This window comes from Terrapene carolina, unplaced genomic scaffold (assembly GCF_002925995.2).
Source record: "Terrapene carolina triunguis isolate 2854851 unplaced genomic scaffold, T_m_triunguis-2.0 Scaffold85, whole genome shotgun sequence".
NCBI classification, from domain to species: domain Eukaryota; kingdom Metazoa; phylum Chordata; order Testudines; family Emydidae; genus Terrapene; species Terrapene triunguis.
In genome coordinates, this window is record NW_020664436.1 from 24,780,465 (window position 1) to 24,805,214 (window position 24,750).

Consider the following 24,750-nt stretch of genomic DNA (forward strand, 5'->3'; position numbering starts at 1 on the left):
ACCCTTACCCCAGTGCACACTATCACGGTGCTGCCAGGGGTGTGTGGCACAGAGCCATTTCTCCGTCTTTATGCCACTCAGCAAAACCCTTATTCTTGAGGCCAATTCTACCCTCCCTTTGCCACCAGACTAGCATAAATAGGCCAGGATGGAACGGAGAATTGGCTCCACTATGCTCAGCGCATTGCAGGTGGGGCACTCAATGTCTTATTGGGTTGAGACATGCAGTTTGATCGTTGAGAGGGTGGGTCGCTTTTTTGATCACTTGGCTGCTGCCTCCTGAATTGGGAACTTTGGTCAAAATGCACCTCCAGGGCTACTCTGTTTGCCAGGTCCACTACTAGGTCTTTAACAAGTCAGCATTCAAATGGAATTTTGGCGATTCAAAGGGATGCTGCCGTATGCAGCGGGGATTATCAGCAAAGGGGTTAACTCCAAACTTGGTAATATTTCATAGCAACAGGACTGGGTGTAGCAAACTGGCTCATGTAGATGGGGAAGCGAAGGGCTTGCCATGTTATAGGGTTTTATGTGATGTTGGCTACCCACTTTGACAAATACCCACTTTTTAAAAACATGAGTTGTTATAAAGCTTGTTCAATAGACATGAGGAAAACCAAATGGTGCTGCTGACCTTTATTTTCCTGTGGAGATTGTGTATGTTTTATCCTGTGTGGAGTCGGGTACACTACATATGATCTTTACATATAGCTGCTGCTATAAATTGCTCTGAACATGCACCTTTATGTGTCAGTGTATTTTTAAACTTATTTAGATGTATAGATATTTTTTAAAGCACCTCTCCCACTTCCTAGGTGCCTAGCACCAAAAATGTACACAATGCAATACATATACAGCTTCGGCAACTTATCCCCATTCCCCACCCCAGCATAACACAATAATCACACTCTGTAAATAATATAAAAATACCCCACCCTCACTGAGCGTATTAATCACCAGCCATCTGCCCCATATACAAAAGCCTGTCAAATCAGATTCACTTTATAGTGTGCCCTGACAGTCTAAACCTGCAGGCTGTTTAACTTACTCATTTTGGGATATTGCCAGATTTCATTGCCCAGACCCGGACCTGGACCTAGGCCTTGGTTAGCTATGAAGGAATCAGAATCTCGGACGCTACAGAATTATGACTGTTAAATAAACTAAAATAAATACAAACCAACTCCTTTTCCTTCTAGGGAACTGCCGTGTTTGAAGGATTGCATTTGTTCCCCTATTATTGTTTTGCTATTGAACTTCTTCCTTTTGCAAAGGCATCAATGAAGGGGCTTCTTGCTTGGCTGCTTAACTGAAATAGTGTGGCTGCACTTGTGACAGATATTGCAATTGCAAGCAATATCTTTGGGGACCATACTGTATTCAGTTTATGGATCACTATTGGCCAGGGATGCTATGCAACTCCAGGGGGCAGGGTTATCACACCTCCTCCAAGAACCACAAACAGTTGAGGGGCAATTACAGAACCACGTAGGGCAGTGTTTCTCAAACTGAGGTCGCCGCTTGTGTAGGGAAAGCCTGTGGCGGGCCGGGCCAGTTTGTTTACCTGCCCCGTCCGCAGGTCCGGCCGATCACGGCTCCCATTGGCCACGGTTCGCTGCTCCAAGCCAATGGGAGCTGTTGAAAGCAGCGTGGGTCGAGGGACTTACTGGCCAGTGGGAGCCGTGATCGGCCGGACCTGCGGACAGGGCAGGTAAACAAACCGGCCAGGGGCTTTCCCTACACAAGCGGCGACCCCAGTTTGAGAAACACTGACATAGGTTGTAAACATCTCCAGAGATACACCACCAGGGCCGGCTCCAGGCACCAGCTTACCAAGCAGGTGCTTGGGGCGGCCACTTCTGAGAGGGGCGGCAAGTCCAGCTGTTCGGACGGTCCCTCACTCCTGCTGGGAGCGAAGGACCTCCCGCCGAATCGCCGCCGCGGCGCGGGGGCGCGGCTTTTTTTTTTTTTTTTTGGCTGCTTGGGGCGGCCAAAACCCTGGAGCCGGCCCTGTACACCACTCCCGAGGGGGCGGGTGTTGCATATACTGGTTCAAACTGGGTTTTCCAGAGACCAACAAATAAAAAAAGGGCTTTTGCTATAACGAGGCTGGGTTTAAACTGACTGAGGGCCTGCTTTCTTATCCAGCAAATGGACAGGACCTTCTGTTCAAGGGGGCCACTGGGTTGGAAGGACTTTGGCCTACCAGGGCACCTAAGACTGATGGGTGATCTCCGGTAAGCTTTTAGCATGTGTCTAGGACCTTTTGTTGTTTATTATGTTTTCTCCGGAATCCTTTCAATAACTGTGCTTGCTTAGAAAGGGCGGTGCAGTAACTTGTTACTGCTGGCAATACACTGTTCATAGCCTTTGGAGAGAAAGCAAAGCACAGGCACTGGCCATTAGGCAGGCAGACTGGCTGGCTGGGGATGTCACACGGCAAGGCAAGAGGTTGTGCAGTCTTAAAACCTCCAGTCAAAAGGGCATGGGACAAGGGTCCCTGCCCAGAAACAGGTGACAGCTAAAGACCTGAGACCTAACTGGGCACGCCTAGTATGTACCACAGAGGAGGGTGCAGGTACCTTGAAACTGTGCTATCACCTATACAACCAGTTCTGCAACAGGATTTCAGGACAGATTGACTGACTGGATGCACAGGACTTAACCGTTTTGTTCAGATGAATTCAATGAGACTTTATTGGCATGACAAGCTATACAAATGTTGCCAGAGCGTAAGATAAAACAGACAACTTAGGTATGTGTCAGAGGCATGTACAACACCCCCAGGGTAGGGTCACGTATAGTACTTAGGATCTGATCCCCTGTGTCCATTTGTCTCAGGAAAGGTTTCATCAGGCAATGAACAACAGACTTCTGGTACAACATGAACCAGAATTCACTGAGTAAGAATCACTCTTGCTGGGAATATTTAATCAGAGGTGGCCGCCTCTTTTCCATTGGGCTGTCCTTTGGCTGGAAGCAACTTAAAAACCTTCCAGAGTTCCACAGAAGCTGCACCACTACTAACTGCTGCTGTTAGGTGCTGAATCAATGCACCCCAAAGCCACTTGGACCCTGTCTCCTCCTGGACCAGCACCAGCCACTTTTTGGACTGTGCTAGTCTCCTCTAGGGTCCCCTGGTGGAAGGGGAATTACAGACGGCTACTGTGCGTCACCATATCATCACTTGGTAGATTTTCCATCTCAGGGACCCTGTGTCTGAGTTTAAGCTGGTGGAAGCTGGCATAGTCCTCGGATGAATTTATCCCATGATGTTCAGCCTGGAATAGGAACAAGACAGTTGGGTGGTATTTTATGGCCACAGTGGGCAGAAATCATGCAGAAGATGTGTTCCCCAATGCTTCAGAATTATTTTCTTTCCCTAAGAACAGAGGAATTGCCAGACTGCCTCAGACAAGGTCCATCTAGTCCAATATCCTGACTCTGATGGTGGCCAGTACCATATGCTTCAGAGGAAGGTATAAAATCCCTGCACTAGGCACATCTCATCCCAATCTCTAGTAGTTAGATATTGGCTTAAATCCTGAAACATGAGATTTAATATCCCTGCCACAATTTTTTGTTGTGAATTAATTATATTAACTAGACCTTCTTGAGATCCATATAAATGTCCAATAATTTCATAAGTTCTTGGCCTCAAAAACTTCAGGTTTAATGAGTTCCAGGGGTGCTGGAACAATTTATATAAGTGGGGGCGCTGAGAGCCATTGAACCAAACTGCAAACCCCTGTATATGATGGAAACAAATTTAAGCCAGGGGGTGAGGCCTTACCCTTAGTTCCAGCATCTAGGATGAATTCCACAGTTTGATTACACGTTATGTGAAAAAAATATCCTTTCATCAGTGTTGAATTTCCCACCTATTCATTTCATTGACTGTCCCCTTGTTCCTGTGTTATGTAATGGGAGAACAGAGCTCCCAATCTACCTTGTCTAGACCATTGATTATTTTGTATATTTTTATCATGTCCCCACTTATTCATTTCCTTTCTAAGGCAAACATTCCCAATCTTATCAATCCTTCTTCACAAGAGAATATTTCCAGGCCTAGGATCATTCTCATTGCCCTTCTCTGAACCTCCTCGAATGCTGCAATATCCTTTTAGAAATGGAGTGACCAGCCCGGCCCACAGTCTTCCAGATGAGGCTGCGCCACTGATTTATATAACTGCATTATAATATTCTCCATATTATTTGCCACCCGACTCCTTATGCGACGTAACACCTTTGCTCCTTTTTTTACCACAGCTGCATATTGAGCAGAGAGGTCTTAACTGAGCTATCCACACTTATGCCTGCATCGCTTTCCTGAGTTGATCCAGTTAATTTAGAATGCTGTGAAGTGTTTCAGTGGTTTACATTATCCCCTCCAGTGCATTACTTAGACATTGAATTTCATTTGCCATTGTGTGGATATGCCTCAGAAGATGACATGACATTATTGAAAGGTGTTTATTCTTATGGTATTGAAACTGCTACTGGATAGAGATAGAGGGCCAAATTATGCTCTCACTTACACCCGACAATCCCATTAACTTTGAGGAGCTCAGCACTTTGCAGGTTTGGACCCATAGCATAGGTGCTGGAACTAGGAGGGTTGGGGGGCTGCCGTACCCCCTGGCTTGAAGTGGTTTCCATCATATTCAGGGTTTACAGTTTGCTTCAATGGCTCTCAGCACCCTTGACCCATTGTGATTTCCGTGGGATTGTGCAGGTATAACTTGACTACTGACTTGGGTACATCAAGGCGGTGTGCATCTGCAGCCCTCCTGATGACACTCAGTATTCCCTAGGTAGTCATGAGAGGTAGGGTGGCTTTCTAGAGAGAAATGGAGATAGATCACAAAATGTATGAGAGAACATTGTGTCTGTTATTTCTTTTCTTTCCCTAGGGCCTGATCCAAAGCCCAGTGAAGTCAATGAGAGGCTTTCCATTGGCTTCAATGGGCTCTGGATCAGGCCTTCATGCTGTAACAATCCATTCTGCCAGCTTACATGTATTGTTCAGGATGGTGGGCTAGATGTTTATACTATCATATTTTCTGTGTGTCCTTTCAAAGTTTCTCTTTGTCACTATAGTAGATCCCATTGTTATAGAATATTGAGGTGATTGCTTTCTGGTTGTCCTGAATGAATACTGGCTGGTTCCATTCACAGATGGGCACTAGCATCTGTCTTCATTCTCGAGGGAGACAAGAGAAGGTATTTGTAGCTACCTGTTTTCCAGTACAAAGGTGGAAGTGCAGGGAAATCTCTTAGGTGTACCAGGGAGTCTGTGAGGGTAGAAAAGGAGAAGGAGGCCTATCCATTGAAAGAAAGATGATCCAGGGGTAAGGCACTAGCCTGCCATTTTGAAGGAGTGGGTTTGGGTCAGTGCTCACCACAGACTTCCTGTGCGATCTTGTGCAAACCTCTCTATGCCTCAGTTTCCCATCTGTAAAACAGGGATAAGAGTAGTTCCCTTGCTCACAGAGGTATTGCAAAGATAACTACATCAAAGATTATGAGGCACTACAGTAAGGGGAGCCATATAAGTACCTAAGATGTTTAGATAAAAGGGGTACTTCAAGGACAAAGATCAATAGGTGCTCATCATCAGGGCCAGTGCTACCATTAAGGCAAACTAGGCGGTTGCCTAGGGTGCCAAGATTTGGGGGTGCCAAAAAGCGGTGCCCCCCAATTTTTTTTTACAGCGTTCCTGGGCTGGGCTGCCGGCGGCGCGCTGACATGTGCGGCTCAGACTCCCTCTCCCAGCGCAGCGGCCGTTCCACTTCTCCCGCCTCCTAGGCTTGCGGCGCCAATCAACTGTTTGGCACTGCAAGCCTGGGAGGGGAGGAGAATTAGAGTGGGGGCAGTGAGCTCGGGGAGGAGGCGGAGCAGAGGTGAGCTGGGGTGGGGAGCTGCCGCACAGCTGCGGGGGCGCAAGGTGGCTGCCAGCCCTGCACCCCCCCTGCCAGCCCTGCACCAGCCCTGCCCATCATTAAAGCTAAGTTTTTGTCCTGGATATTTTTAGTAAAAGTCAGGGACAGGTCATGGACAATAATGAAAAATTCACCTGTCCCCGACTTTCACTAAAAATACCCATGACAAAATGGGTAGCCTGGGCAGCTGTGAGGGGTGGGGGTGGGAGCTCCAAGGTCCCCCTCTGCTGGTGGCTCCAAGCAGCGGCGGTCCCCCCTGCCTCTGCGGTGGCTGGGAGCTCTGGGGATCCTCCCTGCCACCCACTGCAGCTGGGAGCTCCGAGGGTCCCTCTTGCCACCTGTGGCAGGGGGGAATGATGGATCTCCCCTGCCACCCATGGTGGCCAGGAGCGGTGGCGACAGGGAGCTGCGGAGCTAACCTCCACCTGCAGTGGCTGGGAGCTACGGGGGGGTACTCTGCAGCTCCCTGCCTCCACAGGCAGCAGGGGACCTTGCAGCTCCCAGCCTGCACCGGCTGAAGTCACAGAGATCTTTGGAAGTCACGGATTTCATGACCTCTGTGACTAAACTGTAGCCTTACCCATCATACCCCAACATTCCATTCAGTGAGATGCAAGTGCAACAGAGAACCAGCGGCAAAGCAGTGAATGCTTTTTTTTTTTTAAAGTGACAAGTTAGATTTCAAGGGGGGAAATCCCTGACAGATTAATTGTTTTACAGACATATTTTTCTATCCAATGCAGAACATCTGCGATATTTTTAATTGAACTTAAAATAATCAAAGAAATACCAGTCAACATTGCTTTCCTTTCTACGAGTGTCTTATCGGCTCCGCTCCTCTCAACCTTTGGACACTCAAGGGTGTGGAGTGTCATATTTGATCCAGCTCCCACTTAAAACTAACATTACTTGGTAAAGCAAACAAAGGTTGGGATCAGCCTCTTCTTTTTCTTCTTCTTTTTTTTTAAGGGACGATGTTATGGTTGCTCACCACTGCCAATGCTATAAATGCTCTACAAGTAAACACAGGCCTTTGCTCTCGCAGGGTTGCCAATCCAGTACCTTTCATCAGCACTACGTTAATTAGAAAAAATTAGATCAAATGATTGTTTCATTGTGACACACCATAATTAGCAACAAAGGCTCAACACAGTGTCAGTACTATTGTGTGGTAGCCAGTTTCTCAAGGCTTGTAGTAATGCATGTAGCATATTGGTGACAGGTTCACCCCCTGAATGTTGCTATATTTTTCCAGGCATATTTTAAATGATTTTTTCTCTCTTACTCTCTCAGGAAATTGTTAAAGACCCACAATTTATAGTTGGAGGAGCCACAAGAACTGACATTTGTCAAGGGGATCTTGGTGAGTGTTTTCCCTTTACAGAATTATTCCACACCTATCCAAGTGCTGTGGTGCAGGAGATTCTAGAAGGGTGCGGGGGTGGTTATTATCGAATAGTAATTCCTAGCTCTTATGTAGCACTTCTCATCAGTGGATCTCAAAGTCCTTTACAAAGGAGTTCAGTATCAATACCCCCATTCTACAGGTGGGGAAACTGAGGCACAGAGTAGGGAAGTGATTTGCCCAAGGTCACCTAGCAGCAGAGCTGTGTCTAGAGCCCAGTCTAGTGCTTTATCCAGGAGGCAAAACTGCCTCTCCAGTCTCTTGTTCCCTAAATTGGTGGAAGAAGTGAAACTCAGAAGTAACGTGTTCTCATTCTAACCCCATACCCATTTCTGGATGCCTCGATAAAGTATTGGTTGCTGTGGAAGCATACACTCACTTTCTTCCCTCCAAATTAACAAGACAGAGCTGTGAAAGGCGAGGGAGAAGTTAGTGCTGCCAGTTGCCATCCATCATGAAATTCACAGGAGAGTCCCAGGTCTGTGTCCTGTAAGCGCATAATAGCATCTACAGCAATGTAGAGTCTCAAATACTTTTTGGGCAGTCTTAAAGTCATGATGCAGCTATCCTCATGGCAGGGCACTGCACAGACACATACTGATGTTGTGTCCCACCATGTCAATGCAACACCACAGGTTGATGCCAGTGTTGTATTTGACATGATGCTGCAATATTATGCACTGATGCAATATGGCTGGGTAGTAATGCCATGACATATCTACTTGGTCCTGCAAGATAAAGTCTGGAAAGTGGTTACCCTCGGAGAAAGAGCAAACAAGAATATAAAAATTCATTTTAAAACAATGAAGGTATTTAGTACAGGCACATGGTGTTATGTGACTAACTTCTAAATTGGTTTTAGCTTCTCACTCATCCCACTCTAAACAATGGGTGCTTTGGATTGAATTGCACTACACTCAAAAAGTACCACAGCTATAGAATCGTATAGAATTTCAGAGAATTATATTCTTGCTATACAACACTATAGGATCATCCAAAAAACACAAAGAAAGTTTGCAGTGGGGTTGTAGCTGTGTTGGTCCCAGGATATTAGAGAGACAAGGTGGGTGAATAAATCAAAGATATTACTTCACCCACTTTGTGTCTCAGAAGAAGGTTTATAATTTTCTATTGAATTCTATAGGTTTTAGAGAAATTTCTATGCAATCCTATTACATTTCCATAGAAACCTATTCGTTTAATCCCAGCTGAATTCCATAGGACATTTCCATAAGGTGTACATTGCAAGTTGAATGGTTTCCTAATACTGTTCCAAAACGGTTTATAGGGATTTTTCAGACCTTTGTGCAGTTGCTGCCTCCTATGAGATACTCACTACCCCCTTCACTCCGTGCAAACAACCCAGGGCTTGCAGCAGGCCTGCTGGTTTGGAAAAAGTGCACATGACTCATTTTTGTTCTGTTTCATTTTTGAGCAGTTTCCCTTCCTGTGAGTCACTAACACAAAGCCAAGGTCTTGCCTTTATCTTGAGGAAGAAAAACACAAAGAAAAAGTCAAAGCCTGGCCCTGTTGAAGCCAATGGAAACTTTGTCCTTTATTTCAGTGAGATCAGGTCTTGGCTCAGATGCTATACGACTTCCAAGGAAGCTGAGACTTGGGTGGTTCCATATGGCATCTTTCCTGGTTGGTGCCAGCTAGCCAGCCAGTCTTCTCCTGAAGTTTTAAGTTAAACAGGATATTGATGTGTCCGTGGGTGGCAGGCAACCAGCCATCATACTGCTTGCTTATAATAGGAAGTCATGTGAAATGTCACATGTAGCGTCAATAAATTAAGCCCCTTCATACTTTTTTCCCCCTGTGGCAAAAAGTACTTCCCAGACTTTGTGAACTTTCACTATAATGAGCTAAAGTCTACTTTACAGTAATATCAGTGTAAACCCAAATAACAACGGACTTCAATGGAATTCATCTGGATTTACAATGAAATAGTAAATAAGAGCAAAATTAGCCCACTGCATGGAGGAAAACAGCTGACAATAGTTGTGTTCATAGTCAGTTATGGCTGGTTTGTGTAGCATCTCACATTGCACAGGAAATAAAATGCAAATAAATGAAACCGATGTGAGTTTACTCCACCCAATGAGAACTCTTAATACACAATTAAATGCAGAACCTGTAATACATGTAGGGCAGGATTGTGATCTTTGTTACAGAGGCATAAATCCAGAATAATTCTACTGACTTCAGTTACACTAGCATAACTGAAGTCAGAATCTTACCCATACAGTTTGAGACAAGGCTGCTACAGTATCTTTTTCCTGTAGATTGTGTATATTTTCACGATATATTATTGGTGATCTGTGTATTGGTGTTTTCAATTTGCAGGTGACTGCTGGCTATTAGCAGCTATAGCTTCTCTTACACTGAATGAAAAAACATTAGCCAGAGTTGTACCTCAAGATCAAAATTTTGGACCGGGCTATGCTGGAATATTTCACTTTCAGGTAAAATAGCATAAAATGCAAACACTTCTAGGGGCTGGGTAGCTAAATGCACTGGTCCATTTAGTGGCACGGTTGTCTGTTTGCTATACAAGTGGATTTCATAGTGTTTAAGGCCAAAAGAGACCTTTAAATAATCCAGTCTAGAGGTTCTCAACCTTTTTCTTTTTAAGCCGCCCCCCCCAACGTGCTTTAAAAACTCCACAGCCTACCTGTGTCGCAACAATTGTTTTTCTGCATATAAAAACCAGGGCTGGCATTAGCAGGTAGCAAGCAGGGCAATTGCCCGAGGCTCCACACCATAGCGGGACCCGCAAAGCTACATTTCTTAGGCTTCGGCTTCAGTCCCAAGTGGTGGGGCTCACAGCCCCTGGGCTTCAGGCCCTTGCAATGGAGCTTTGGCTTTCTGCCCTGGGCCCCAGCGAGTCTGATGCTGGCCCTGCTTGGCGGACCCCCTGAAACCTGCTCGCAGTCCTCTAGGGGGCCCCGGATCCCTAGTTGAGAACCACTGATCTAGTCTGACCTCCGAATGATGACTGAGGCATTCAAAGCAGTACTTGCTAAACTCACCTTAAGTGAGAGTCTTGAGAAGAAACCTAGAAAAATTTTAACTTTCCACAGTCACACACTGTTTTTCTATTATAAAGGGAAGTACAGTGTTAGAAATCATGGCATCATCTCAGAAAGGTTTAAATACCCAGAGCCCAATTCTACGCTCAATTACATGTGTCAAATCCCACTGCCAGGAAGTCAAAGGGGTTACATAGTTGTAATCAAGAGGAAGACTTGGTCCTACTGTATATGTGGGTTTTTAAGATGGCTTGAGTCACATGATATTTTATATCTAGTTCAGATCAAGAAATATAGTACAATTCCTAACCACTTTTAATATCCATGTATCTGACTTAGTTCAGATTCCCGCTCCATCTAAATAGTCCAATATAATGTAATAGAGAGTGATAAATTTATACATTTTTAAAATAAACTTCTAGAATGTAATATATAACTATAGGTGCTCAGATGCCATGGTGGTGGGCATAATATAAGAACATGGATCAAATAGAATAGATCTCTGCTATAGAATCCTCTAGGTTGATTTAAAAATTCTATATAAATGGTATATTCTGTTAAATGTTATAGATTTTTAGAATAATTTATATAGAACCTTACTTAATATCTGTAAAACTCTATTGGATTCTATTGGAGTTTATCATAAGGACTGAGAGAAATTGGGGGGGATGTACAAAATTCCTGCCTGCTATGAATTCAGTCTACTTACTATTTTGTCCCATAGCACTCAGTGTCCTTCAGTTTGTAATGTATATGTTAACTGAAAGTCTTTGCCAACACACAGCTCTTATATGAATTCAGTATAGTTTAAATAATTTACTACAGTTTGACACTACCGCATGTATGAAGTGGCAAGGATCAGGAAATTGATGCAGTTCCAGGTATGCCAATTTGTGTCTATGGCGTTTCACAACAGTTGTGTCTTTGTGTCAGGTTTAGAAAATAGAAGCCCACCAGTTTCTTTATTGACTTGATTGAGAAGAGGCTTAATGGGGGAAATGAGGTGCTTACTTTGGGCCAGATTTCACCTGGCTCACAAAAACGGTGTGTTTTTAGTCTTATAACAGCCCCCAGATGTTACTGAGATAGTTTAGGAGCATGGGAATATGGTAGTTAGAGAGGTGTGCTAGCCTTATGAAATATTACAAGTTATCAAACAATTCTCTTGCCCTCCATTCAACACAGTTTTGGCAGCACAATGAGTGGCTGGATATCGTTATTGATGATCGATTACCCACCTTTAAAGACCGCTTGGTTTTTCTACACTCGGCTGAACACAATGAATTCTGGAGTGCCTTACTGGAAAAAGCCTATGCCAAGTAAGTACTGTCTGCCTTTGGTGCATGCATTGCTCAGTTTGTCACACAATGAAAATGGTCAGCTTTTCTTTGTTCAATGCATTTTCCTCAGCCTTGACCTGGAGATACTATGTCCTAAATTAATCCCCCCGATGGATTGATCCAACTTCCAGTAATGTCAATGGAGAGACTCCAGTTGGCTTCAGTGAGAATTGGATCAAGTCCTAAAACCTGCTCTTTGTTTTTCTGCTGAGAGTGCTAATAATGATGCCAACTCTTATGGCTAAAAACTGGAATAAGACTATCTACTGGTTTTGCATCCAGCAGGCCACTGAACAACTTACAGTATTGTCACTGCCAGCCTGGGCTGGATTTGAACCAATAATGAATTAGAAATTAGGATGAGGAGGGGGCGAGTGGCTACAATGTAATTAACAAACTGGGACTGAGATTCTGCTCTCACTGAACCCAGTTTTTACTCCATTGACTTCAATGGAGTTACTGCTGGTTTACACCAGTGTAAATAAGAGAGAATCAGGCTCAGTGTAACCTAAAAAAGTTTTAAAAAACATTTCTAACTACTGATGTGCATTTTTCAGACTTAATGGGAGTTATGAAGCCCTAAAAGGAGGCAGTACACTAGAAGCCATGGAAGATTTCACTGGAGGAGTTGGAGAAATGTACGAAGTCAAAAAGGCTCCAGAAAATTTCTATGAAATCTTGGGAAAAGCTCTTGAAAGAGGTTCAATGGTGGGCTGTTCTATTGATGTAAGTAAAAGACTAGCGAGGGTGTAGTTTTGTGGGGGGTATTTTTTAAGTAAAAAATCCAGCTGAAATTAATAGCAAATAATTTGCAATAGTAGCAAATAAGCACTGCAATCATTTATAACCAATAACTGTAATCTAATGTACATGCAATACCAGTTTAGTCCTTATGGCAGCTGTTCAGAAGAAGAGAGTCATTGGATTTCAGTTTCGTATGTGCAATTAATTTATGTATATGTAATAACAGTGAATTTTATTTCCTGGCCCCATTCACCTGACCTGGGTCAGAGTTAAAGCTGTTCACGGCCCTGTCACAGAGCAGGAGTCAGTGTCGACTGGCTTCAATGATTGCTGTTACCATTTTTGTGCTATTGTTATTTTTGTCTCCAAGCCTGAAGTAAGCTCTGTGTGGGCACAGAGGGCTTTGCAGAGTCAGTGCCTGAGTTTGTAAATTAATGTTGTTGTTCATGAAAGATACCAGATTTAGGACAATCCTGGAGGGTTGGCAACCCTATTTACAACACTGAAGACTGGATTTATCCATAGAAGAGGTACCACATGGGCAGCAGCTGTAAGCTTCCTTACACTACTCTGCCAGTGTGTCTTATACCTGAGCTAGAGGAACCTACCATAGGGGTAAGAGAAGATAATTCACTCACCCATTCCCACTAGATGCTTGGTCTTTCCCCCTGGAACTCTGGGAGCATTCCTATTGATGACAATCTTAGTAGAAAGTCCCATATTGTTCCAATACATGAAAAATAGAATGATTTTTTGTGTGTGGAAAAAGTGTCTTCCCTAAAAGGCTGTGCCAGTGTGCAGGAACAGGAAAAGCTATAGACAGTATTTGGTCCGGCCATGAGGGCAGTGGACTGGACTCGATGATCTCTCGAGGTCCCTTCCAGTCCTAGAATCTATAAATCTATGAATCTATACTGTCATTCACAGTACCTTTTAGTACTGCCACTGACTTCTCAGTGTATCTAGCTGTGACGGGCCCAGATACTGACAGAGTGTCACCACCTACAATGTCCTCTCAAGGAAGGGTACGTCAAAGTGTATTTTCATATTTCAGACCAGCAGCGCAGCTGAGTCAGAAGCTCGAACCCCTTTCGGCCTCATAAAGGGTCATGCTTATTCAGTAACTGGCATTGACGAGGTACGTCCCAATTGTTGCTATGTTGACAGTATGTGGTGGAGCGTGGGCTGGCAAGGGGTGCAAACTCAAGTGGTGGAAACCTAGAGCTGGAGAGTGAAAGGTCACAAATCCTGTTCTCCACACCTCCTGGATGCAGTTTGTCTGGAGAATTGGGGTGGCAGCATTGTATGAGGAGGGGACTGGATTTTGGCAGGCCACACAGGGCATGCCCCTTCTCCCCCCATCTAAGGTGTTGTGCCCAGCTTCTTGTGCCTAAAGGAACTTAGGGCGTGAGGCCTGGGAGCCAGAGAACTGTATGTATCCTCTAGTTCTTCCCTAGAGCTGAGTGAAAGTTTTCAACTAAAACTTTTTTTTGGCAAAAAAATGTCAATTCTGTGATACTAAAATATCTTACGAATTTGCACTGATTTCACCAAACTGATTTGGTTGGGGGAAAAAATTCTGTAAAAACCAACACATTTAGTGTTGACATTTTTGAAACAGTGGGTTGATTTTTTTGATTCAAAACCACTTTTTATTTTGAAATGTCCTTTCCTTTCATTTTTTAGAAATTAAAAATATTTTCAAATGCACGAAATTGAAACGGCATGGTCCATTTTGGGTCAAAGTGGTTTGTTCAACCCAAAATTTTTTTTTTCAACTTTTTGGGGTTTGCCAGAAATATTAGACAATTTAATTTTCAGTTCAGCCCGAAACTTTTTTTTTAATTTACAGCAAACCAAAAACTCCATTATTCACCCAGCACCACTCTTCTCCCCTGTGAAGTGAAACTATAATCCAACCCCGGTGGGAGGTTTCTCCTTCCTCTCCACCATTCCTTCTACGTCCTGCACATTTGCTCCTGCTGAGTTCCCCAGTGCCCAGAAGAGTTATCCAGCCTATTCACTCTGGAGGAGAATTGTCTCTTAGTTAATGACAGCAGCCAGCCAGGGATTATTTATTACAGTAGCAATAGTCTCATTATATTTTAAGGCCACTCAGGAATTTCTCTGTTTTTGTCTTCCTATTTCTAGGTGAGTTTCCGAGGCCGAAAGGTGCAACTCATACGGCCAAGAAATCCATGGGGTCAAGTGGAGTGGAATGGCCGTTGGAGTGACAAGTTAGTTTTATGTCTAATAACTATTTGTATTGCATAGAGGTCAGACTGACGAGGGAAGTCAAGTCAGTGTTCTGTATATAGTTTTCTGCAGTTATTTGCAGCTTAAGCTGTTTTTCGGCCTTTTCTAATTAACAGCCTACACATGCAGAACAGTGCTGTCATCGTCATAACATCCTGACTTCAGTAGTGTCAAGACTGCTCAGTTACCATTTAAAGAGGCACTGTCAAGATTGTTTAGTCCCAAAATGTAGGTACTGCTAAAAATAGAAACATAATCCACTATTAATATAAATGTCATTACACTTCTACCCCGATATAATGTGACCCGATATAACATGAATTGGGATATAACGCGGTAAAGCAGCACTCCGGGGGGCGGGGCTGCACGCTCTGGCGGATCAAAGCAAGTTCAATATAACGCGGTTTCACCTATAACGCGGTAAGATTTTTTGGCTCCAGAGGACAGCATTATATCGGGGTAGAGGTGTATTTTTAAGACAATTCCAATGGAAAATGTATAATTTGTATTATTTAAATATTCCCCTGCAGTATTTGCAACACAAATATCCAAACACTGTGCTATTACATGAGAACTGGAAAGTGCTGAGGTAGTGTATAGGAATTGGACAGTATCTCTTTAAATATTTTGTGAGCCCTCTAATGGCACTCACTGTGTTCTATGTTTCTGAAGCCAGAGCTCCAAGGTATATATGTAGGTTGGCCTTGCATGTTTTGTGTAGCTATTAAAGATCATTATTTGGACCACACTTGCCTGTGTGGTTCTTTCATATTACATTTGCTGTGTAAAGAGCAAAAGACCCAACAAATGCCAGCTGGGAAAAAAGTGAAACTCTCTAGTCTCTTTGACTCTCCAAGCTGGATGAAATTAAAATAATAGTCATTTTAAAAGCAAACAGCATAAATGGTAAAGAGTAGATTCTATTTTGGAAATTCCTACTAGGTATATTTTTCATGTTTGATTACATTTATACATGGCCTGTTTCTGAGATCACTTACATTGCTTTACCTCCATTGTCTTCAACTGAGTTTTTCCCGATTTACACTAGTATAAATGAGAGGAGACTCAGTTCCATAATATATCCTGATGTCACTTTAAAAATGGTGAAATAATTAGCAGACTTGATAAATTTCTAGCACTGATTCAAATGTCCCTTCTCTTAAAACTATCAACAAATAAATCCCAGATATTTACATTTCCAAGTGTAGTTACGATCCTTTGTAAATTCAAAAAATGGGAGAATAGTTGATCAGTATAATTAGAGATGATTAAACCTCAAAAGATTTAGCAGTTAAGCTTGGAATAGGTATCAGGCCATTTGAGATTTTCATCCTGGGCTACACTAGTGGGGGGGTTCGAACTAAGATGCGCAACTTCAGCTAAGCTATTCGCGTAGCTGAAGTCGAAGTATCTTAGTTCGACTTACCTGGCCATCCTCATGGCGGCGAGTCAACTGCCGTGGCTCCCCTGTCGACTCCGCCTACTCCTCCTGCCGAGGTGGAGTATGGGCGTCGATTTGCGGATCGACTTATCGCGTCTAGATGAGACACGATAAATCGATCCCCGATATATCGAACACTACCCGCCGATCCGGTGCTGTATCTGCCAAAAGGGGGTCTGATCCTGCATGTGGAACTGCTAATGCAGATCACAGTGTCCACACAGAGTCCTATTGAAGCCAATGGGACTCCATGTGGGCATGGGAGTCTACACTAACACGTTGACTTGCAGGATCAGGGCCTTAGGTTAGTAATCTCATGAGAGACTTCTAGTACTTTCTGCTTAGAATCAGGTTGGAATTACACTGCTGTAAGAGCAGGCTTTCATGAAACATCTAGGCTTTTCTGCTTCCATCCCTGCTAGAACCAGGAATGGCAGCAGTGAATGGAAATGAAAAAATAGATTTTCAGTTGGGACGTCAGCTATTTCAGTCTCTCTCTCCACTCATTTGTACAATTAAAGAGCACCATCCTGCTCCCACTGACTTCATCTGGGAGCACTGGATGGTCCTAAACTACCAATAAACTTCATGGCAATAATGATATAGATGTACAACAAGGTTTACAGTACAGTGGATGTACAATCTAGAGATATACCACTCACAGTACTTAAATTTACCTTGTTTTTTGTAGTATTCCCTATTCTCACTGTGAGAAACATTGCGGAAACAGTGGTACTGGTCAATACAGCAGTGCTTGTAACCTCAAGATTTTAGACGTGATCCTGCTTCTGTCTAAGTAGATGGAAAGTTTGCCGTTGGTTTTAATGGCAGCAGGATCAGGCTCCTTAAAGGCACCTGTTGTGGCTACTGCTCAAATAAAATCAATCTGAAAGCGGTGTAATCTGGGCTAACATATCCAGCTGGTGTCTTTGAGCCAAGGGAAATGAAGTACTTGATAGCCTTGTAAAGCTTGACTTTGTTTTCTTGTAGTTCTCCTGAATGGCAGTCAGTCAGCCCATCGGAGCAAAAACGCCTGTGTCAGACAGTGCTAGATGATGGAGAATTCTGGTATGGTACCCCTTTGAATTATAAATATGCCGATGAGAATAAATACAATAAGCAGGCAGGCCAAGTGAGGCAGAGGAGGATAGCTCTGAATTGGGAAATTAGTGCTTTAATCCAAAGAGAGGACTGGTACAATGCAACCTTGATATAAGTCACTCTCAATTTACATATTCTTAATAACAGAGTATATTTTTAAGATGTTTAAAATGCCATACTTAGCAACTGGCATTAATATATTTAAAACATTGTGAATTCTAAAGTTCTCAAGATCTAAATGAATGACACTGTGATTGACTTGTTTCCTGAAGGGGTTAATCAGACACAGGTGATTTGCACAATGTAAGGAATGCTTCAAAAACAAGTCTGGCAAGTTTTGTATTGTCTAAATACTCCACTCCTGTACATCACATTTCATCTTACTAATGCCATTTGAATTGGGTGATTCAATGCAGCATTTGCCACGTTACCTCTTATGTGCCACACCTGGTGAAAGAATGACTCATGAGGCTACACAAATGCTCTTTGCATATACCGCGTGTGCTGTGCATCCTTAAGGACCTGAAAGTAGTGAAATCAGCACAGAGCAGCCTAACAGCTTCCGAAGAGTTTTCAGTTGTTTTTTTCTCATATTTTGCTGTCATTTAGAGCAGTGGGGTCTAGTAGATAGAACACTTGACTGGGACTCAGGGGACCCATGTATTATTCCCAGCTCTGCCACTGGCCTGCTGAATGACCTTGAGCAAGAAATGTCGCCGCTCGGTGCCTCAGTTTCCCCATCTGTAAAAGGATGCTGACCTCTTTGTAAAGCGCTTTGAGATCTACTGGTGAAAAATGCTATATGAGAGTTAGGTATTATTTAGAATTCAAAACAGCCTTGACAAATTGGAGAATTAGTCTGAATTCAACAAGATGAAATTCAGTAGAGATAAGTGCAAAGTTCTCCACTTTGGAAGGAAAAATCAAATGCATGGCTATAAAATGGGGAATAACTGGCTAACGGGGTAGTACTGCTGAAAAGGATCTGGGGGGTTATAAGTGGATCACAAACTGAATATGAGTCGTCAATGTGATGCAGTGGCAAAAAAGGCTAATATCATTCTCGGGTTTGTTTATAGGAGTATTGTCTGTACGGCATGTGAGGTGATTGTCCTGCTCTGCTTGGCACTGATGGGACCTCAGCTGGAGTACTGTGTCCAGTTCTGGGCACCCCACTTTAAGATAGACATGGAAAATGTGGAGAGAGGCCAGAGAAAAGCAACAAAAATGATAAAAGATTTAGAAAATCTGATCTATAAGGAAAGGTTAAAAAAAAGTGGGCCTGTTTTGAAAAACAGTCTTGAGAAAAGAAGACTGGGGGGCGGGGACCTCATAACAATCTTTAGATATGTTAAGGGCTGTTACAGAAAGGACAGTGATCAATTGTTCTCCATGTCCACTGAAGGAAGGATGAGAAGTAATGGGCTTAATCTGCAGCAAGGGAGCAAGGTTAAAGATTACGAAAAACTTTCTAACTATAAGGGTAGTTAAACTCTGGAATAGGCTTCCAAGGGAGGTCATGGAATCCTCATCACTGGACACCTGCCACTCTACATTTTGAATTGGTCTGTGGGAGTAGTTTCTGCCTAGGCTGCTGCTTCTGTTCAGTCACTAGTGTGCTGTACTGACTGGTTTCCCTTCCTTTCGTTTAGGATGAACTTTGAAGACTTCAAAGCACATTTTGATAAAGTTGAGATCTGCAACCTCACCCCAGATGCTCTTGGGGACAATGCTACCAACAAGTGGGAAGTGACAGTCCATCAAGGGAGCTGGGTCAGGGGTTCCACTGCAGGAGGGTGCAGAAATTTTCTAGGTGAACAGAGATTTCTTTAGAAAAATTTCACACTCCCGTGGAAGCATCCATTATAGACACAGAATTCTTCACCCCTTTGTAACTTCCACAAGCGTGTCCTGAATAAGGCCAGTGGAGTCTCAATTAGCTTAAACCCAGCAAAATATCAAAACAGTCACCAGATTCCACTTGAGAGAAATAATTTTCTTTGCCTTTCAGTTTTGTACACCTCTTTCTCCTCTCGCTTACATTTGTCCAAACTAGGAGTAACTCCACAGAGCTCAGTTAAGTAACGTCCGTGTCAAAGGGCTATAAGTGAGGAGAATCCAGCCCTTTTCATCACATTCTGATCATGCTGGTGTAGACTTGAAGTCACTCCACTGATTGAATGGAGTTACGCCAGATTTACACCAATATGAATGAGATCAGAAGTTGATCCTTTGTGCTTTTATATTTTCAACAAAACCCCATTTAATTGTCATGTAACTTTCATCTCCGATTTAAACCATTGCTGTTTAATGAGATATTGGGTCTAAATTCTGCTGTTGTTTATACTAAAATCCAAGTCCCTCAGGATTTGGCTCTTTCTCTGCAGAATTGCATTGAAATCATCAAGATACATAATGGAAAATGGAAAAATAAAACACGCATAAAACCCCCAAATTCACTCTCTCTATTGTTCTTTTTGGCTCAGTTTAATTTTTTTTGAGGGGAAAAACGTCTGTGTTCTTTGCTTTGGCAGACACCTTTTGGACTAATCCACAGATCAAGCTGCATTTGACAAAGAAAGATGACGGGCAAGATGAATGCACATTTATAGCAGCTCTGATGCAAAAGAATCGACGTAAACTCAGGAAACTGGGTGCTGACATGCTGACAATTGGCTATGCTATTTATGAGGTACTTGGTATTTTACAATGTAGTAGCCATGTTTGCTCTTTCTCTCTCTCCCCCCTTGTATTGCTCTGTGTGTCAGTCTAGATTTCTGCATCACACACCCATTGCTGTGGTATCTAATCACCTGTGTTCTTTAAATAATGATGAGAATGGTAGCTTTCCCTTTAAAATGTCCTAATATTGGTGCAGAAGGGCTTTGCCAAAATGGATTTTCTCCATCCTAGAGCCCCTGCATACAATGCCTGCCTGACCTTAGAGTCTGAGAGCTAGATTCCCCTGGCATCCAAGCTCCATTCAGCACAGGAGAGTGGGGTGGGAGGAGTGACAGGGGTTAATGGTGACTTCCTGATCCTAAAGCCAGTGAATCATGCATGTATCTGGCCCTATGATTCTAGATCAGGAAGGGAGATGGGAATCTGACATGTCTGAACCATGCAAGTCAGTTACTTTGCACACAATAATGAATAAACCTGAAATCCCTGCTTCAAATTCTATTGCAGAGCCCTAGCAAAGATGGACACTTGAACAAAGACTTTTTCAGATACCACCCTTCCAAGGCAAGGAGCAAAACCTACATTAACTTAAGGGAAGTCTCTGACCGAGTCAAGCTGCCACCTGGGGATTATATTATTGTTCCTACTACTTTTGAGCCACACCAGGAAGCTGACTTCTGCCTGAGAATCTTCTCTGAGAAAAAAGCCATCACAGAGTAAGTAATCAGCGGAGAGTGGTCAGTCAAACAGGCCTCCTGCAACTTCCAAAACACTCACACACCAGTCATGTTAATTGGGTTTTTAAAGAACCATGAGAGATTCCTGAGGGCATTCTCCCTATCCCTATCTTGCTCCAGGCAAGAGACCCCAGAGATGAAGAACCATCCCTCACATCCACTTTCTGCAGCACCCTCACCTGCTATGTGACGCTCCCAATGAACTAAATGGAGTTCATTGCCATAGCAACGCTTGTAATTAACAAAAGTTAACCCCTGGTGCTGTGCACTAGATCTCAGCCAGGGGAATCTAGTAAACTAAGCTTTTCCCCTTTTCTTATTGTTTGTTATTGTTGGGTGTGGTGTTTTTGTTTGTTGGGGAGGGGGGAGTTTGTGTGGGAGGATTGGCAGGTTTTTTGCAACAAAGTGGGGAAGAAAGAATTAGACGAGTTTTTGAACGCTTCTGGTGAATGCTTCTATTTCAGGAGGTCCTAAATCAGTAACCCCTTTTCCAATACACTTAAAATGTGGTAGAAAAATTCTACCATGACTCCAGACTTAATTTTCCAATTTTTAGCCCACTCTGACTATTTTTGTGGGTATTAGGAGGTGGGGAAATCAGACTACTAATGAAAACTCAATTTAACCTTAACTGCTCCATAGTATATATTGTTTTGCACATGTAATAATGCTCCTGTTTGTTTCCTGTCTGAATGACCATGTTTAATAAAGAATAAGTTATTTTTAAAAAGCATTTGCATAACGTATAAAAAGTGAAGCTCACACTAGGCCTAGGAACCACTTAAGCTCTGTTTTGAGTTTAAGCAGGGCCGGCTCCAGGCACCAGTCGAGCAAGCTCATGCTTGGGGCGGCATTCTGCCCAATCCTAGGGGGGACGGCCACTTTTTGTTTGTTTGTTTGTTTTGTTTGCCGATCCGGCTGCCCTGTAGGGGGCGGCGGCGCGGAGGAGGGGAGCGCCCTGCTGGGAGCGGGCTGCGCGCTCCGTCTGCCCCAGCCGGTGCCAGGTCTGTAGCAAGCCCGGCACGGCAGCCTGCGTCCTTCCCTCCCTGCCGACCAGAGCGGCACAGAGCCCTCCCGGCAGGCGGCGCGGTGGTCAGGGCTGCGTGGCGAGCGCCCCACTGAAACCCTGGCTGCCCCCCTTCTCTCTCTCCCCCTACTCCCTCCCCCCGCTAGCCGGGGCACGGCTGCAGCGCAGGGAGTCCCCCTGCACCCTGGCTCCAGCCGCTCCGCAGGGTTTTTTCCCCCCCCCCTGATTTGCCGTTCCGACACGCCACAGGATTTTTTTGTTTGTTTGTTTTGTTTTGTTTTGTTTTTTGCTTGGGGCGGCAAAAAAGCCAGATCTGGCCCTGAGTTTAAGTGATGCAAAGACCTGACCCTCTGTATGGGGATGAATTTCACCCAAAGTGAATAATTTGTTTAGTAAAAATACTATATTTGCTTTTACTTCTGGAAAATTTAAACAGATAGGATCCCCAGCAAAGTCCTTTGTTACTGAGTACGTTTTTGTTTCCCTCAGGGATGTGGATGAAAACGTTGACATTAATCTCCCAGAGGTAAATCTACAAAGCTAAAATAAGGACTGGATAATTCAGCATAATCCAATATGCTCCATTTGTATTTTTTCATTTCATTTGAATTTTATGAGAATGCCCACCTTGTGTGTGTGCAATCTGCAGTTGTGTTGGGTTTAGTAAAACAACCACAATAATAATAATTAATAATTCTTCCAATTGTTTGCTGATAGGCAGCTGAAATCAGAAAGAAATTAAGGGCTGGCTCCTCAGCTGGTATAAATCAACATAGCTACTGAAATCAATGGACCTAAGCCGATGTGCACCAGCTGAGGATCTGGCTATTAGCCATACCGTGCAGTATTACATAGTTAGGGGCACAGAACCTATTCACACTCAAACATGCCCACATATTCCCAGAACATTTTGGGGTCAGAAGCTTGATATTGCATTTTCATAAAAATGATTAGACAATTTTTGCTGTTGATTTTTAATTAAGCTGATTTTTACGCTTAAAAAAAAATCTGACAGGCAGCCCTTAAACCACTTTGTAGTCACTATATTTGGGTATTGACTGAGCTAGATCTTGTTCACCTTATTCCTACAAATAGTCCCACTGATTGCAGTGGTGATACTTGCAGAAGGAAAGTAAGCCAAGATTCAGCTTTGCATCTCTTTGGCACTATTTCACTCAGTTTTCCCCTTGCTTCCAGAGACTGGGTAACAAATTGAGCTTTACATTTCCAGATTCTCAAGGTCACAGTCATTAGTGATGTACATCTATTCATCTAACCTAGGTATTAAAGTGCCTGCCATGTGGCATCTGAATGGCAGTAGATAAATGGTGGGCTAAGTGTCATGTTGGGTGTATATTGGTCAGAAAAATGAGTATAAGTGTCAAATCAACGTAACTTCCACCATGTTGGCATTCAGTGGATATACAGTAACTTCTTATTCTATGGCAGCGTTGGGCACAGTGCGGGACCTTCCTCATTTAACTGATTCTCCTTCAGTGCACACCCTTCCAGTACATGGGCATGCAAGTTGCACTCATTTTGCACAGCCACTGAGTGCCAAAGCAGGGCAAGTTACACTACTTTGCTGCCTACATCTATTTTATGATCAACTTACACCCAGCCTTGTATTTCACACAGCAGTTAATATCACCACTGAATTTGGCCCAGAGACTTCCATGACAGTTGCACCTGTTTATCCCAGGCTTCACTTGGCTGAACGTGGTTATAAAATGGAAAACTGATAGTTTTGAGACAGTGTAGCATTGGAGGCCACCAATGATCAGTTGTTCAGCTCCAGTGCTCTGCCTGCTCCTTAGCCCATGCTATTGTGTACTCCTATCGGAAATGAAAGGTGAAAATTTCTAAGACATTGGGTGCCCGGGAGGGTTAAGTTTTTCATACAAAATACACCTTTCAGATTTTGTTTTATCTATTTCAAGATGCATAGCACTCCCCAATGTGCTGAAAGGATGGCTGGCTTGATGAATTGTTACCCTGCAATTGCAGGGGCCTCAAGCATCGGTGCATCTCAGTTTCTCCTGTTCTCTGCCTGTGACACATCATGATTTTGTTTCCTGTGGGCTGTAATACTTGGATCTCATTTCTGTGGTTGGGTTTAGTGTGTGGGTGTCGGCTGTGTCACTGCCTTATGATATACAGGAGGCCAGACTAGATGATCTGTTGCTCCCTTCTAGTCTTAAACTGTGTTACTGTGACTGTTTCTCATAATCTGTGTGCAAGAACCAATGTTAGCTCTCCGATAGTTTTAATGTCTCCCTGTTCTTGTAGCCCCCTAAACCAACCCCACCGCAACAAGAAACCGAAGAAGAAAAACAGTTCCGGGCATTGTTTAAACAGGTTGCCGGAGAGGTGAGTGCATACTCAGAACACTTTTAGCTTTGTCTTATGGTGATGACTATGATCTAATGTCATGCTTCGGGGCTTTAGCTGGTCCCCTGAGGGGGTCAGTAAGGAAGTTTTCCCCCAATACACACTTGTAATCTGGGGGGAGGGGGCCTTACCTTCCTCCGACACCGCAGAGATCTGCCACAGGGAGAGATGTGATTCCAGCTGGGGTGGGCCAGTGCTCTGAGGTGGTGCAATCAGGCTGGTGAGTCTTGTTCGTATGATCACCAGATTTTGGGTTAGGAAGGAATTTTCTCCCAGGTCAGATTAGCAAGGAAGCTGGGGGAGAGGGTTGCCTCCTCTGCAGCATGGGCCATGCATCACTTGCCAGGTTCATCTGCGTGTATCTCAAACCCAATCAATTCCCTGGCATCACAGGGGCCTTGGGCAGTGGTCTTTCCTGTTCTTTGCTTGTGGCACACAATAGTTTTGTCTCCTGAGGGCTAAAATGCTTTAGTTTAACTGACATCATTGGGCTCAACATAGGGGTATTTGGATGAAATTTAACGGCCTGTGAAGTGCAGGAGGTCTGATGATCCCTTCTAGCTTTAAACTTTATGAAACTATAAAAATCATGAATGTTTTACAAAAACTGGGTTGGGAACAACCTTATGTAGCTGAAAAATATATTTCTGTT

At 43.6% G+C, this 24,750-nt stretch overlaps 1 protein-coding gene across 3 annotated transcripts in view; it reads left to right on the forward strand.

Annotated features, from left to right (window-relative positions):
* Positions 1–24,750, forward strand: part of CAPN9 (calpain 9) — a 45,399-nt gene that overhangs the window by 7,270 nt on the left and 13,379 nt on the right. Inside the window, exons 2-13 of one of the 3 annotated variants that reach the window (XM_026649504.1) lie at positions 7,236–7,305; positions 9,694–9,812; positions 11,565–11,698; positions 12,277–12,445; positions 13,518–13,601; positions 14,615–14,700; positions 17,151–17,228; positions 18,914–19,074; positions 19,796–19,953; positions 20,451–20,659; positions 22,197–22,233; positions 23,997–24,077. In XM_026649504.1, coding sequence (XP_026505289.1) covers positions 7,236–7,305; positions 9,694–9,812; positions 11,565–11,698; positions 12,277–12,445; positions 13,518–13,601; positions 14,615–14,700; positions 17,151–17,228; positions 18,914–19,074; positions 19,796–19,953; positions 20,451–20,659; positions 22,197–22,233; positions 23,997–24,077 — 1,386 coding nt within the window. The remainder of the gene's footprint in view (positions 1–7,235; positions 7,306–9,693; positions 9,813–11,564; positions 11,699–12,276; positions 12,446–13,517; positions 13,602–14,614; positions 14,701–17,150; positions 17,229–18,913; positions 19,075–19,795; positions 19,954–20,450; positions 20,660–22,196; positions 22,234–23,996; positions 24,078–24,750) is intronic. The other 2 variants (XM_026649505.1, XM_026649506.1) reach the window with 2 other exon arrangements.